Source organism: Calidris pugnax, unplaced genomic scaffold (assembly GCF_001431845.1).
Source record: "Calidris pugnax isolate Ruff unplaced genomic scaffold, ASM143184v1 scaffold56, whole genome shotgun sequence".
NCBI lineage: Eukaryota > Metazoa > Chordata > Aves > Charadriiformes > Scolopacidae > Calidris > Calidris pugnax.
The window spans coordinates 9,854,004-9,869,306 of NW_015090839.1; the positions used below are offsets into that span (position 1 = coordinate 9,854,004).

The window sequence follows — 15,303 nt, forward strand, 5'->3', positions numbered from 1 at the left end:
AAAAAACCATATTTTTTTCATATACGCCTTTCCTAAAGAAACCAGGCCAAAAATTGTTTATTTGTAAAAAGAACCCTTAAGTTTAAGAGGAAGAGACTTTTCATAAAGAATGAATTACACAAAACAGAATTTAAAAGTGTCCTAAAACATCCCATTGGTGCTAAAATATTTTCATCATACCTATGCAAGTTTCTGGACAACACTATATGTACAAGTATACAGTTCACAACTAACTTTGTATACAAACACATATGTGCATATATGCATATTTTCTATATTCCTCCAACAGTCTCAATAATAAACCCAAAATATTTCTCAAAGCTAGACACTGAAATGATTTACTTGGCTAGCTCCACAGTATTAAAAAGCCTCCAGATAGTAATTATTCTTTCTCATATTATCTTCTATGATTTGCTCAGTAACTGTATGTGAAATACATAAATCTTAGGTAAATAGTATTTACTTTCATTCCAGTACATTTCTTCTACTGCTTTTATAAAAGAAACTTGAGGAAATACAAGTGGTTTAAGGCTATCTGAATTTCGAAAAACGTATTAAAAAGATCTATTTTAGATTCCTCACAGTAAGGTCAGATACCACTTGGTATCTCTATATTGAACACCTACACCACCCTGTGGAGAAAACCAGAAATATGTATTTTTAGAAATTCAAACATACTAAAATCGCTTTAAAAACTCATTAAAAGCATTTATTTTCCAAACCTTAATTGCACTTAATGGAGTTTGGAGTTTACATAACATAGAAGATCATGAACTACCAAAGAAAAAGCAAGGATTGCTGAATTACCCCTCTTTTAATATCAAGATTTCAACTTTTTAACCATTTTAGAAGTTATTGCTAAATAAGCTGTCTACAGAAAATGTTCGAAGTTGCTTTTTACAAAATAAAACAGACAAAACAGATTTTGGATTAAGAGAGAATCTGGTATTAAGTTTAATAGCAAACTGAGTGAAAAAATAGTTTTGGTAACAAAATCAGATTTATTCTTACCAGAACATCATGCACTAAAGCTTGGTATGTCCAAGAATGATGTAGAGGAGTTGCTAAATCTATGTTTCTGTCAACAAGCACTAATAGAGGCCTTTGGAAGCTGAAAAGATGACACTGTATTAGTATTGCTTTAAACATGTTTAGAACAGTCATCCTGAGTGATACAAGCCCCCCTCTACATCGTATTTCACATTAAAAACCAAACTGCCTCCTGCAGAGCACCTCCAGCCTTCCCCAAAGCATCTGGGGCCAATCACTGCAAGAAACTCCATGAATCACTGTCTTAGTAATGATAAAACATTTAGTTTATTTTGTAGTAAGTGAAATTATCAATGTATAAATATTGACCAGAAGTCAAAACACTAACTGGATTTTTAGGTATTAACTAATATCTCGTTGTGTGGATACACATTTGAGTTCCAAACAACTCTTCGAGTGGTTAGTATTTGACCTTAATCCCCATTATGAACCTCAAATATAAAATATCTCTCTCAAGGGCTTTTAATTTAGTTTTTCCCTTCTATATGATGTCTATAAAGAAAAAAAATACGGACCTCTGAGATGCACTGGGGTAATTCAATTTTTGGAAAAAGAATGCAAAGAGGCCAAAATCTATTGGTTTATGGCAATATGAAAAATTTATAGTGGAGACAGGAAGGCTGTGAATTGAAAGAACATTATTGCAACCATTTCCCTCAAGCACATTAACTCTACAGTAAATGTGATGGCTAAATTACAGCATATTTGAACAGAGTAAAAGTATGTTAATTCCATGCTCTTTATCTCCTCGCAGTATTTCCATGTAGACGTATAATCTCAGAAGCCTTAATCACCTGATTCTGAAAACCAAACTAAAGATCTGAAGCCATTTAACTGGTTAAAGGTTCCCATGTTTCCCTTTCCTTGCATTTTGATTTTCTGAGGGTAACCATACTATCAGGAAAACAAGCAACTCATCTGAAGGAAAAACAGTGATTACAATTCAGTTCCCACGAAAATGAGAGAACTGGCATTTCACAGCTATTCTCTCTCCTAATATCTTTCAATCTCATCCTATTTTGCCACCCTTGATGGTTTTTTCTGCTTTTTATTCTGGTTCTGCTCTTAATTTCAGATAAAAATATGATGACTATTTTATATCCAGTTAGGAGATCATAACTATTTCCTTCAGCTACAGACCTCCTGATACATCTCCTCACCTTTTCATGTACAGTGCAAACTCCTGTAACAGACATTCCCAAGGCAGCCTGTGGGGCTGGCTGGGGACATTCAGGGCAGACAGGCATCCACAATGTCTTTTCTCACCCCTCTTTCCCTTCAAAGGATTCAAAGGGTCATGACTTAACAGTCCTTAACTACCTAATTATCCTTAAGCAGTCCTCCTCTGGTAGATATAGGGATCAGTTGAGAAACACTTGCTTTTGATATAACTACAGCTGATAACAGTGCTCACAAGTGAGAAAATAGGTATTTCTTTCTTTTCAAGGGACTAGAGGTTGCTAACAGACACAGCCAGCCAGCCCACTCCATACTGTAGTCCTGTGTTTCTGCAGGAGCTTGGTTCTTGCTGGGTTTAGAGGGTGAACAAAATTACCTGATTCATTAAATAATTTTTGTCTCACTGTCCTAAGATTACACACTTATTAGCTGTGAAAGTTATCAAACTGGTTATGCTAAGAGATTGGAAAACTGCCTTAAAAGTAAATAATTTTTTTTAATATAGAACTCGAACCAAATTCTTGTAGACACAGTTTTCAGTACCATCATGACTTATCCTAATGAAGTATTTCATACAACTGAAACACAAAAAATAAAAATACATAGTTACTACTAACACTGTACCTGAACTGGCCAGCTCCAAGTGTATCACCTGTAAAAAGACTGTTTCTGGCATCTCTTAGATTCTCTCTGAGCTTCTTATCTAATTTCTGTGTGTGAGGAAAAACAAAACAGCTTTTAACAAACCAATGGTTTCCTAAACTTTTCATGTGGTCAACATTTTAAGATTTATTGTGCTATTTTGTAGTTTATAAATGCCTTAGCTGCAGGAAGCCTAGGTCCACTGCACATGGGGAAGAGAGAAATCTCTTCCTTGTATTTTCTCCCTCAAGCCTTTATATCTATAACCAGGACTACAAAAATGGTTTTTCCTTTAGGTTCACTAATCTTCTCCCAATTAGCACCCTCTCCCTAAACATGCAAATAGAAAATACAAGCAGGAAGCACCAAGAGGGAACCACAGCAGAGGCAGACAATGCCACGTTAGGCGTTTCCTAAAGCTGAGACTGCCCTCAGCATGACAGGATGCACGCTGAATGCCAGGGTTTAATTAGTAGTAAGGCTTCACTGGCAAAGAAAGATGTGAGGAATACGCAAGAAATGAGGCACAGTGACTCCTAATGGAGACAGTGCTGTAGAAATTTTTAATTGTGATTTAGTTTGGTAACTTCATCCCTACTTGACGATCAAGTTCAATGTCAGTTTACTTTGATATTGTAAAACTGCCTTGCACTTACGGGGTTTCCCAGTAAGATAGCTAAATATTTCTTAATAAGACACACAGAAAAACCCAGGCCAGACAGCCACCTTTTAAACTGTGTAGATATAACTTAATGATTGTAATTATAGCGCCTGTCAGATAATCTTGATAAACTCCAGATTAGGAATGATTATTCATGTTTAAAGTTTCTCATCAGCTGATTTCATAATATTACAATTTCTAGAGACAAATTCCATGAAATCATAAAGGAAAACCGGTGTATCTCCTTTCCGGTTTTATTTCCTTCATAAGGAAAAGGATACAATGACACTAAATGTCTGCCTAGCATTGAGAAAAGTAAACTAGCTGTTAAAAAAGTTTTGAAACAATGATATTTGTTCAGAAAATAGTTTCTTACCACTGCCACCATTTCAGCTGCAGTTCCTCTTGAGCATCTGATTATAGGTATAGCTCCTAATAAAAAATATATTGACTTCTACTTGCATTATAATTTTCAGATTATAAATTAATGTATTTTTCATAAAACAAATTTTTAGTAACATTCTGAAATGGAATTTTTCAAATGGACAATACAAACATATATTAAATTTCTCTCTTGCAATTTTTATCTATGAAACAAAAAATACAGTATAGAAATATTAAATAAAGTTTTACAAAATTTAAATTAATATCTCATACAGGAATTTATATGAAGTAAAGTGTAGGCAAGAAAGGCAGCTAATGTACTGTGGGGGGGACAAACTGTCTCATACAGAAGCATTAAAACGTAGTTTCAAAGGTTAGAAGTCCCTTGAAAGCCATAATATTAAGTACTGTAACACCACTGCCACCACAATGTATCAGTTATAACTCACTGCAGGGTAATGTTATTTTCAAAAACACATTTTCCATTGGCTTTCAGGTTTCAAAATCATAAGCTACTGTTTCTCACTTATCTATATAAATATGAAAATTCCAATAACATAGAGTTTAAGTGACTGAGTAAAAGAGATGTAATTTGCATCACACTAACACTTGAAAGAACTCAGTATGTCCAAGGGAATGTCTCTTGAACAGACTGCCCCTTGGTGATTCCCAGCTTTCCTTGTAGGAATGCTAACTCAGATTGACTGATTTCAGTGACAACATAAATTAAATGTCAGCACTATGAAAAAATGTATGAGCTAAGAATCAAGACAATTCACAATAAAATAAATAAATTTCATATATCTGCCTACTCCTTGAGCTATTTCAGTTAGATCTGTGCAGGGTTTGTGTGAGGGTTTTGTTTGGGTTTTTTTTTCTGTAGGTTTTGGTGGGGTTTTTTTAAGAGCTACAAATCCAAACTCAAAGCACTATTGATCTTCGTTGCAAACTAAGATCTTGTAAAAACAGTGAATCCAAACCTTTGCATCTCAGTATTCTTCTCCCATTGACACTGAAGACTAAGATTCAATTCCAATGTCGGACAGCCTTTATTGCCTTTTGCAGATGTATAGCAATAATTTCAGCAAGACCATTAACTCATCCTGCAAACTATTAAGATTTCTGTCACAGATCTAATTCTGCCTTTAATTTGCTATATGATATCATTAAACTGCTTATCTCATTGAATATGGATCTATTCTAAAAGGAAAACATATGGAAAACACTAGAACGCTAGAATTTGAAAACTTACCAAGTGTGACAAAAAAACAGAAGAGACTATCAACAATAGTGTCCATTATAGTTTCCATTTCTGTGTCCGTTATATCTGGTCGGTTAATGGCTAAAACAGGGTGGAAAAGAGTTAAGAATAGGGTTAAAGAAGTTTATGCCACTTTTGTACCAAGAAAGTGATCCTCCCCTTACCTAATGGCTGTTAATGGCCAACAGCTTTTGTTGAAGAAGAGATCAAAACGTGAAATGCCCTTCTTAGCACATCCATTAGTTTCTTCTCCCCCTCCCCCCATTTTTTTTTTTTTCCTTTTTTTTGAGCAAAAGAATGGGAGAACTTAATTATTGCTTACTGTATAAGGTCAAACATGACACCGTTTTTTCCAATTATCTCTGACAATGCATACTGTAATTTCTTGATTACATTACTAAAAATCTCCTAGAAAACCATGTTACAGAACAGAAATGCCCATCCACTTGGAAACCATTTTCGGATATAAAATCCTCAAGAATTAATTGTGTAATTTAAAGATAATTCCTGTCTGAGGTTATCTATATTTAAAGATTCTAAATCCTACCTCTTTTATAGGAGATTCTTTTTCTTTTTTCCTTTTAAAAATTAATTTGCTGTGAGTCTCTAGGTTAGGGATAATTCCCAAGTTCTAAAACATTTCACACTACAGATATAAAGATTTCCCTCACTTATTTAGGTCAGAACAAGAGACACATAGCAACATTTCTCTTAAATAATTAACACTGACAAGAATATAATAGCCAACAGGAAACATCAAACCTAATTTTATCACAGGTCTCAAGTCAAGCACTACCTCAGGATTCATGTCATAAATCCCATCCTCCTTGGTTTTATTTTACCTTTAAAAATTTCTCACATAATTACTTATACTCTTTCTTCAAAAATGAACTTCAAAGCTCAGAACATTAATAAGCCTTCCATCCCAAATTTATGCATGGCCAGCCATAATCATTCTCTAACTTTAAATATTTGGTTTTTTTTCCCAGCTTTTGTCCTCTAAGAACTTTAGAGAGATGGATTATTTTAGCAATTTCTATCAGTAGACATAGTAAGTCAAACTTTTCACTAGGCTGCTAGGATGACAGCAGCAATAGAAGTGCCCCCTTTCTCCCCCCCAGTGTTTTTTTTATTCTGAGTTCAAGTTTCTGAACTATCAGCACCAAAAAAGGCAGACTGCTCCCAATATCTATTTTTCTGTAATGACAAAGCTTTGAAATTAGCTCGGGCTATCATTCTGTATTTATCTCCAACTAATGGTCTCCCTTGCCTTTCTCAAATTTAAAATTTAATTTCCTCCCTATTATTAAGGTACTCATTTATGATGTTGCAGTAATCTGCATATTGTCAGTGCCTTCTAATTTTGTGTAACACGCACATTTTATGAGCACATTCTTTTATTTTTTGTACCATAGCAATCAACACAAATATTCAATATTACTGCTCCTTAGGTCAACCTTTGAGAAACTCCACTAATAACGTTTCAGCAAAATGTTCTGTCACGTATTCTCTATATTCCACTCTCTGTGCTGTAACAAGCTTTTTTGGGATGCATCTATTACATAAAACTTAGGTCTCCTACATTTTCTTGTTTTACAAAATTGATCCAAATTTGATGAAGAAGAACTCAAATAGCATCAAAAAGGATGCCAGGAACATCGACTCTATACCACTATTACCCATTTACTCTTCCTTCTACACAGTCGTAGAAAAACAGAACCAGAGGGGGCCCAAGGGATTATCTAGTCAGCCCCCTTGCCCAAAGAGGAGTTAAACCTATTTGTTCTTGGGACTAAACCAATTCCCAAAGCCTCTCAGTCATGAAAGTGCCATAATGTTTATAGGTAATCTGTTCTAATATTTCACTATCTTTAATGTTAGAAAGTGCTCCTAATATCTGGCTAGAAACTTTCTTGTTGCAATTTAAGCTCATCACTTCTTGTCCATTACTACATGGACAGAGAGAATGTGTTATCTCCTTTCTGACTGTGAGAGCCTTTTACATAATTGAAGAACGTTATCATGCTTCTCTGTCCCAACATTACCCCTCTGTAAATGCAGTCATACAGCCAGGAAATCAGAAAACTGAAAATTAGCCTTTTTTGTTATATTTGTTCTTATTTCACCCACGCTCTCTGTGCATGGCCACACATGGCAGTGCTGATCAAGAACAGCAGCCCCCTTTCATCACCGTCAGATTCACATTGACTTACGTAGCTTATGAAACTATACACAAACTGGCAGTTTCCTGCTAGAGTTACTCTCCAAAGGCAAAAAAGATGACTTTTTCTTTGGCTCTGCACTCCTACTGCCTGCCCGTGTCGGATCCAGAGCTCACACAGCAGGGAGGATCTGCCCAGGGCTCTGATGGAGAACTAACCACTTGCTATGGGAGATTAGATTTCTGTTCGATCAACTTTTGGAAACAGCCCACTTCTAGACTGGGTTAAACATAGTGTGAAACCATGTGTCGTGTGGCAAATTTCAGCAGCCCAAGAGAGGAAACCAGACCACACAGAAACCAAGGGGTGCAAAACAGCAAAACATTTTCAGTCATTTTAATTCAAATTCCTTGTTAGCTAGCAGGAACGTTATGAGAACTGGTCAAGTATCCTTACACACACACACAAACGCATCACAAAACAATTACTAAAACTCCTAAAAGCAGTTTTAGTAAAAAAAGTTTGCTTTTCAAACAAAAATGCCCTTCATTCTGACAACAGAATCAATCCCCAGGGTGACAGAACTCAGTATTATGGATGCAGTTTTAAAGAAAGGTAATGAATTTAGAAATTGGGCAAAAGAGGAGAAAAATCTCACTGTTAAATGTTAGACATAGGGAGACTTCTCATCTCCACTTGGTCACTAGCGAGTATTCAGTGCACCCAAATAAACCAGGAATTAACTGTGTGACACTGTGTAGACACTGTGACTACACTAAAGTAACGAGGAGCTGCTGCTAAAAAAGGGCTGTCTCGCCTCTGACATACACACTTCTGCCGCTTCCCTCGCACTGGGTTTGTAGATCACACACGTGAGCTGGTATTTTCTGTGGAATGAGTCAACTGAATAAACACTCTGCAGCTCCAAAATTACCTATTCTGATGTAAAAGGAGAAGATGAGGAAACTGCAGCAGGGGCAGCAAGATGACCCACCCTGTAATAGCTAGCCATTTGAGTAAGAGGGGCAGGAGAGGCAGAGTGATCATCCTCTATTGATTTAGCATCTTGAATGGGTCAGGGGAGTGCAAAAATCAGATCAAAGGAGGGAGGAAAACCATGTGTGCAATTATGACAACAAGTATATATATATCGACTTGAGCTGCCGCAGCACCATAGCTGTAGAGGTAACTGACTAAGGCAGCCACTCGGTTTTCCTGCTAGGTTCCAAAACAGCTCCAACAGAAGTCCCAAGAAAAGAAAAAAACATTTCCACGAGGCTGACTTCATTTCTCAGAGGCAACTCTGAGACTTCATGATGAAGCAGACGTGCTGGCTCACACGCTCACAGAAGCAATCAGCATTTCTAATTTTCTAGAATGCCCTTTCCCAGATTCTTCTCTGCGCCACTCCAGCCCCTGTCCCTAACCATCTCTCCTTGCACACCCCTCATGTCCCCACATCTTGAATAAGAAAAGCAGGAACCTGCTCACTGTCTAGAAGATACAAGAAACCGTAGCAATTAAAGTCACCTCTCTTGCTTTGCAGTCCTTACGGGAACTTTCCAACTGACTGTTCACACAGAAACAAAACACTCATAATCCCCTCTGCAGTTCTGAAGGAATGAAGTGTTTTGTGGTGCGTAAACACCGCAGTCACCCACACTATCTACATGTGCAAACAATACAAACATTTTCCTATATTAAATAAAATCACAGAATGGTTTGGGTTGGAAGGGACCTTAAAGATCATCTAGTTCCAGCCCCCCTCCCACCAGACCAGGTTACTCATTATTCCATGTATAAAAAGACCTATTATCCATGTATGTCTATACTGCAGTTTTGCTTTACTAAATTTGTTATTTAAAAATACATATTTTTCAGTATTGCAATAGCCATCTAGTAAAGATGCTAAAGTTAATATCTAAGAACTGCTTCCTTCATGACTACACATCTAACAGATTATCCTTAATTCTGAGCAGATCAAAGCAAAATAATATTATTGCTTGGTATTAGCTACAACTTCAAAAGTAAATTTCAACTTTAGACACTCCAGTATGAATTTTACACAAATTTTACTTACCACGGTAAGAAACAAGTTCTTTGTTTTGGTTACACAATACGAACATGTCATCTTCTAAAGTAATAAAATTAAGATATTGATCAAACACCTAGAAATCAAGGAATAATAGTCAGAACAGCCGAGAGTGAAGCATAAAAAAACCCCCAAACCTATCTCTGATTTGTTGCTACTTCTTTTTGAACCTTTTACAAAACCACCTACTCAATAAAACATACCTGTACGTTCAGGAAAAAAAATTAAACTTCTCTATAGCATAAACTGTTAATGGCACATCGCAACAGAAAAATAGATTTAAGAAAGTTAGTTCACAGTGCTGCACTAATTTACTCTTGCTGAAGACTTAAGGCTTAAACAATACTAGTAGTTTTCATTTAATTTCACAAGTTTCTTTCTCTCTCCAGTAGTACTCCCTAACAGGAGTGAGAAAAAAAGTGAAAATATTTAAGTACATATGAAAATAATTAGTTAATAATTTGCAGGTTTTGGTACAGGCACTCAACACAAATAAGAAGGTACATACCTGATACCTCTCTATAAATCATAAGGGTATAGGATTGTACTGAATAACAATGTGTACGTATGATACACCCACCTATGAAGTATGCTGACTATTTAAAATGACAACTGCACTCATACCGCACTTTTTGAGTATTTCCAAGCTAAAATCCCCTCCCCGTTACATATGTAACAGAGGTACTCTGTTGAGCTGACGAGATAGAGAATATTCTGAAACCACTGTATTTCCCCTTATCATTGAGCACAAGGTCTCGGGCTTTTGACTAAGCCGAAGCACAGTACTGAGCTGCATCACTGAGATGACTGTAGATTTGCTCTTTTCCCCCCAGTAAATCTAAGCCTTGCACTGAACCTAGCTAAACATCTGTTTTGCTCATGATTCAGTCAGAAAAGCTGTGTATGGTGCAGAAGTGGCCATGTAAGAATGCAATAACACCTGTAATGGCAGCATCTTTAACATCAGAGACAGAGATTTTCTTACCTTTGCCACTTGAGTTACTGCATTAGCACCTATGGCAGCATTTGCAATATCTTCCAGTTTACTTCTCGAAATGGCGGAAATAAAGTTTAAATAGTAAGATTCATAAAGCTGGTTTCGAAGGTCCTAAAAGGAAGGAAAACGACAACTTTTTCCCGAATAAGTACTAATATATTTCTGACCAATTAAAAAACATTTTTACTTTTACTATGTGATGTTCCAATTATCCAGTCAAACTATATTTTTGGAATGTTCCTACAGCCCTGTAAGCAGTGTATTGACTACATAACCAGATATAACTAACCTAACGCACAACTGCAAAAATCAGGAAATGGAATTTAAGCTATTAGATAGTTACTACTACTTCACATCTTACCACTGACCAAAAGCACCCTTTGCTCTTCTTCCTACCTTTTGAGAAGATGTCATTCCTCCCAGAGAATGTGAAAAACTGAGCTTATCCTAGTCCAACCCCCCCAGCTCAAAGCAGAGTCAAACAGAGCAAGTGGCTCAGGATTGTGTCCAGCTGAGGTTTGAACGTCACCGAGAATATCCTCCACAAACTCTCCAGCCATTTTCCAGCATTCAGACACTCTCAATAACATAGCTTGTTTCTTATCTTTAAATGGAACTACCTATATTTTGATTTGTGCCCCCTGCCTCTTGTCTTTTCAGTCCCCAAGCTCTCGCTCTCCAAAACACAGAAGACACATTTACCCTTCTATTTTCTGGGAAATCAAAGTTTGGCATGTAAAAATTTGGGGAAATATTTTTTACAACAAGTGTGTGCTAATATATAAAAAAAGCAATGGTGTTCAGACACAACCAAGAACTAGATACAGAACGGTCACACTCCGGTGAGTGCAGGATTACTTCACACACTTTTCCTCTGTTGGGTCCACTCATTTGAAACATTCAGCATGCAAGTTACCTGGCACATTCTGTCAATATTTTCTTCTGTTGGCATTACGAAGTAAACGGCTGGAACATCTGGAATAGCATCCCGATCCGAATGCAAAAGCCTGAAAGGCAGAAAAAGTACATCTCTAATGTGTTCCTCCTCTGATTCGTGTAAAATTATATAAATTAAAGAAATTATTTATTTCTACAGCCACATTTAATCTCCTAAAATGTATCCCTAGATTTAGCCAGATTTTAGCAAGAACAAAACATGAAAAAATAGCAAAATTGCATTTGTATAATTTTTGGCTGAATATATTAATAGAGGTCTCCATGGTTTATTCAAAGCTTGAGAAAAGACTCACAAATCTTTAAAAATAAATTAATCCATTCAGAGGAAGGTAAAATACTCCATCCACAAGGTACATATACCAATTATTAATTGTTGACATAACAAAGAAACTGCATCTCTCATACTATTAAACTTGCCTCTCCTCATTAAAACAAAGACAGGTGAGGTGCTTACACATTTCCGCTGATCTGTTAACTTGTTAAACTGTGTTTCCATTTTTAGCCTTCACTTAGTAAAAGTTAATAAACTTTTGAAAAAAAAATAAATGCATGTTCAAAGATCCTCCATGACCACTACTACAGCTAAGGAATGACAATGAACTAAATAAATGTGATCTGGAGAAAGAGAAATCTCTTAAAGTAATACCTAAAGATCCCATATCTTTGACAGGAGAGTTAAAATCTATGTGTAAAAACACAAGCAGAGAATATGCCAAAATAATTTAAATATATACGAATACAGAGGGAATTGTACAGAGAGACTCCCCGAAACACCTACTTGATAATTTTTATTTTTGATCAGGGGCCTCCTTACTGAGTAAGAAATCCTACTGAAAAGTGTTTGGAATTACCTTTCCACTCCCTGATTCTGAATAATACCACCTGATTTTAGAAACAAGACAGGGTATAGTCTTTATTTTAGTAGTTATTAATAAAATTATTTTCAATGTTTTGCTTGTGCTTTTGGGGAAATACTAAATTAAGTTCTTTTTAGCAAATTAAAAAAAAATCCTGATTATTTTACTTACAGATGCAAAGTGATTCCCATATCTCTCAGCTCTTTCACTGACAGCAAAGGTGAGATTATATCTTGGCCAAACCTGTCATAAATGAGAACCTGAAAAAGATATACATCTTTTTACAAAGTGGTGTAAAAAGTGGATACAGTAGAAAACAAGATACAGTGGGTACAGGAATTGAGGTTTAAGGATCTACTGCCCTAACCCTGAAAAGTGCTAAACATTTACCAATTTATAACACATCACTAATTTGTCATGGACTTCCATTTGTGCTTACTAATACAGGAAAAAAAAAATGAATTAAAAGAAACTCAATGATAAAGGGAAATAAATTCATCACTTCCATTGCCTGAAAAGTGTCAGTAAAACAGGAATCTGCTGTCAGAAATTTGTTATTCTAAGTGCAGAATTTCTCTGACTGCTTTTGGGAGGAAACAAAAAGAGAAGCAGAGAGGAAAAAATGGAACTAGCAAAAAAAAAAGAAAAGACAACAGAATGGATGAAAAGACAGAATATATGCTTTGTAGTAGCAAAAACTTTTACACAAATTACTTCTTAAAGCTGATAAAGGTAGCTGGAGCTCAGCTTGTTCTGAAGTTAAGGCTATCATTAGTTCTTCCCTTTCTATGAGTTCCTTTCTGACTCTGTGGGTTCACCTGTAAAGGATCATGTAAGTTTCTGCCAAAGGTATCAATGAGATGGAAGTATATTTCAAAAATATCCTGGGTTGCTCATTAAAATATTGCCTAAAGAATCAGTCATTGGGTTTTCAAGCAGCCAATATCTCAAATAGATATTTTTCTTAACAATTCTGCTATTCAATTCTGTGTATTCGTAACACACAGGAAAACTATTTTCTACAAGTTAAGAACACAGAGAAGATACTCGATTTAGTGACAATTTGAAAATCTGAACTTTTTTGAACACTATAAAATTATCCTATTCCTGTTCAAATAGTTCTTACCTTCCATACTGGTTCTCCTGTGCTGTTTTTAACGGGAGGAACATTGAAGTTCAGCATACGTTTCAAAGCCACTGGAAAATAAAGCAGAATAGTGCTTTACTCTCTTTAGCCTTCAACAACAGAGATTAAACACATTACCAGGATTTTGTTATACATTTCATTTGAGAGGAAAACCATCATAAAATATAAATGCAACAAGTCACATTTTTATTATTTTTGTGAAGCTTTGACTGACAAGTGGCACATGTCAGCTAGAAAGGAACTCCATGATCCTTAAGGTCCCTTCCAACCTGAACTATTCAGTGATTCTATGAATTTATGGAAGAAATCACAAAAGGAAAAGAAGTCGTCCCAAAACACGAAGAAAGAATCTCTCTCCTTAGTTACACGGGCTATATTCTGTCGCAGTTTGCCTTAAAAACAATTCCAGTATCTTCCTGAAGGTGCATTCTGTACAGTAGGAACTAGTTTGCTTTACTTCCCTGATCTGCTTTTCCTACCCCACACAACAACAGTATACACACAAGCAAAAAGCAAAAAATCCCTCTTCACCTGACTAACACTTATACATATGTCGAAACATTTTGAGAACTCACAGGAAGAAACTGCTGTTTTAAGGGGTGCAAATATACCCCTCATTCACAGCAGGAAAACTCCTAGAAACAGGAATGAGCTTTCCTTTAACTTCACATTCAACATAGAAACCCTGTAGATTCCTTCATCTACCTCTAACTTATTAAGTAAGGAGTCTTTCCTCATTTACCTGATTAAACAACACACCATGTGCTGTTAGAATCATAGAATGGTCTGGGCCAGAAGGGCCCTCCAAAGGTCATCTAGTCCGACCCCCCCGCAGTCAGCAGGGACACCCCCAACTAGACCAGGTTGCCCAGGGCCTCGATGGGCCTCACCTTGAATATCTCCAGGGAAGGGGCCTCAACCACCTCCCTGGGAAACCTGTTTCAGTTTTTCACCACCCTCACAGTAAAGAACTTGTTCATAATCTCCAATCTAAATCTGCTCTTCTCTAGCTTAAAGCCATTGCCCCTCATCCTGTCGCTACAGGCCGTTGTAAACAGGCTCTCCCCGGCCTTCCTGTAGGCCCCCCTCAGGGGCTGAAGGGCTGCTATTAGGTCTCCCCGGAGCCTCCTCTTCTCCAGGCTGAACAACCCCAGCTCCCTCAGCCTGTCCTCGTAGCAGAGGTGCTCCAATCCCCTGATCATTTTAGTGGCCCTCCTCTGGACCCGCTCCATCAGGTCCATGTCCTTCCTATACTGAGGGCTCCAGACCCGCACACAATACTCCAGGTGAGGTCTCACCAGAGCAGAGTAAAGCAGAAGAATCACCTCTCTGGACCTGCTGGCAATGTATCTTTTAATGCAGCCCAGGATGTGACTGGCCTTCTGGGCTGCAAGTGCACACTGTCTGCTCATGTCCAGCTTCTCATCCGCCAGCACCCCCAAGTCCCTTTCCTCAGGGCTGCTTTCTAATACCTCATACCCTAGTCTGTATCGATAGTGAGGATTGTTCCGGCCCAGGTGCAGAACCCTGCACTTGCTCTTGTTGAACCTCATGAGGTTCACCTGGGCCCACCTCTCCAGCCTGTCCAAGTCCCTCTGGATGACATCCTGTCCCTCCGGTGTATTGACAACACCACATAGCTTGGTGTCATCTGCAAACTTGCTGATGTTCTCCCATCTTTGACTAGGAGCAAAAGACTATTTGCCTCACTGTAAGTTAATGGCTATTCTCTTCAAATTCATAAACAAAATCACCACAAAGCTTTGCAAAGAGGCAAAACTTTCAGAAATCAGGGCAACGTACACCACTTTTCTCACAAATGGAGAGCAGTAGAAATAGTTAACTTCTAACTTTTCAGCTGAATGAGGCTCAGCACAATTTCCCTGGGGTTTACAGTATCACAGGATAGCTCAG

At 37.2% G+C, this 15,303-nt stretch overlaps 1 protein-coding gene across 3 annotated transcripts in view; it reads right to left on the bottom strand.

Annotated features, from left to right (window-relative positions):
• The window catches only part of SCFD1 (sec1 family domain containing 1), a 46,226-nt gene extending 32,790 nt beyond the window's left edge, over window positions 1-13,436 (bottom strand). For all 3 annotated transcript variants that reach the window (XM_014941945.1, XM_014941944.1, XM_014941946.1), the window contains exons 1-9: window positions 13,369-13,436; window positions 12,414-12,502; window positions 11,345-11,435; window positions 10,417-10,539; window positions 9,420-9,507; window positions 5,169-5,258; window positions 3,909-3,964; window positions 2,854-2,939; window positions 1,012-1,111 (exon numbers count right to left, since the gene is read on the bottom strand). In XM_014941945.1, coding sequence (XP_014797431.1) covers window positions 1,012-1,111; window positions 2,854-2,939; window positions 3,909-3,964; window positions 5,169-5,258; window positions 9,420-9,507; window positions 10,417-10,539; window positions 11,345-11,435; window positions 12,414-12,502; window positions 13,369-13,425 — 780 coding nt within the window. In that variant the 5' untranslated portion in view covers window positions 13,426-13,436. The remainder of the gene's footprint in view (window positions 1-1,011; window positions 1,112-2,853; window positions 2,940-3,908; window positions 3,965-5,168; window positions 5,259-9,419; window positions 9,508-10,416; window positions 10,540-11,344; window positions 11,436-12,413; window positions 12,503-13,368) is intronic.
• Between the last annotated feature and the right edge of the window lie 1,867 nt (window positions 13,437-15,303).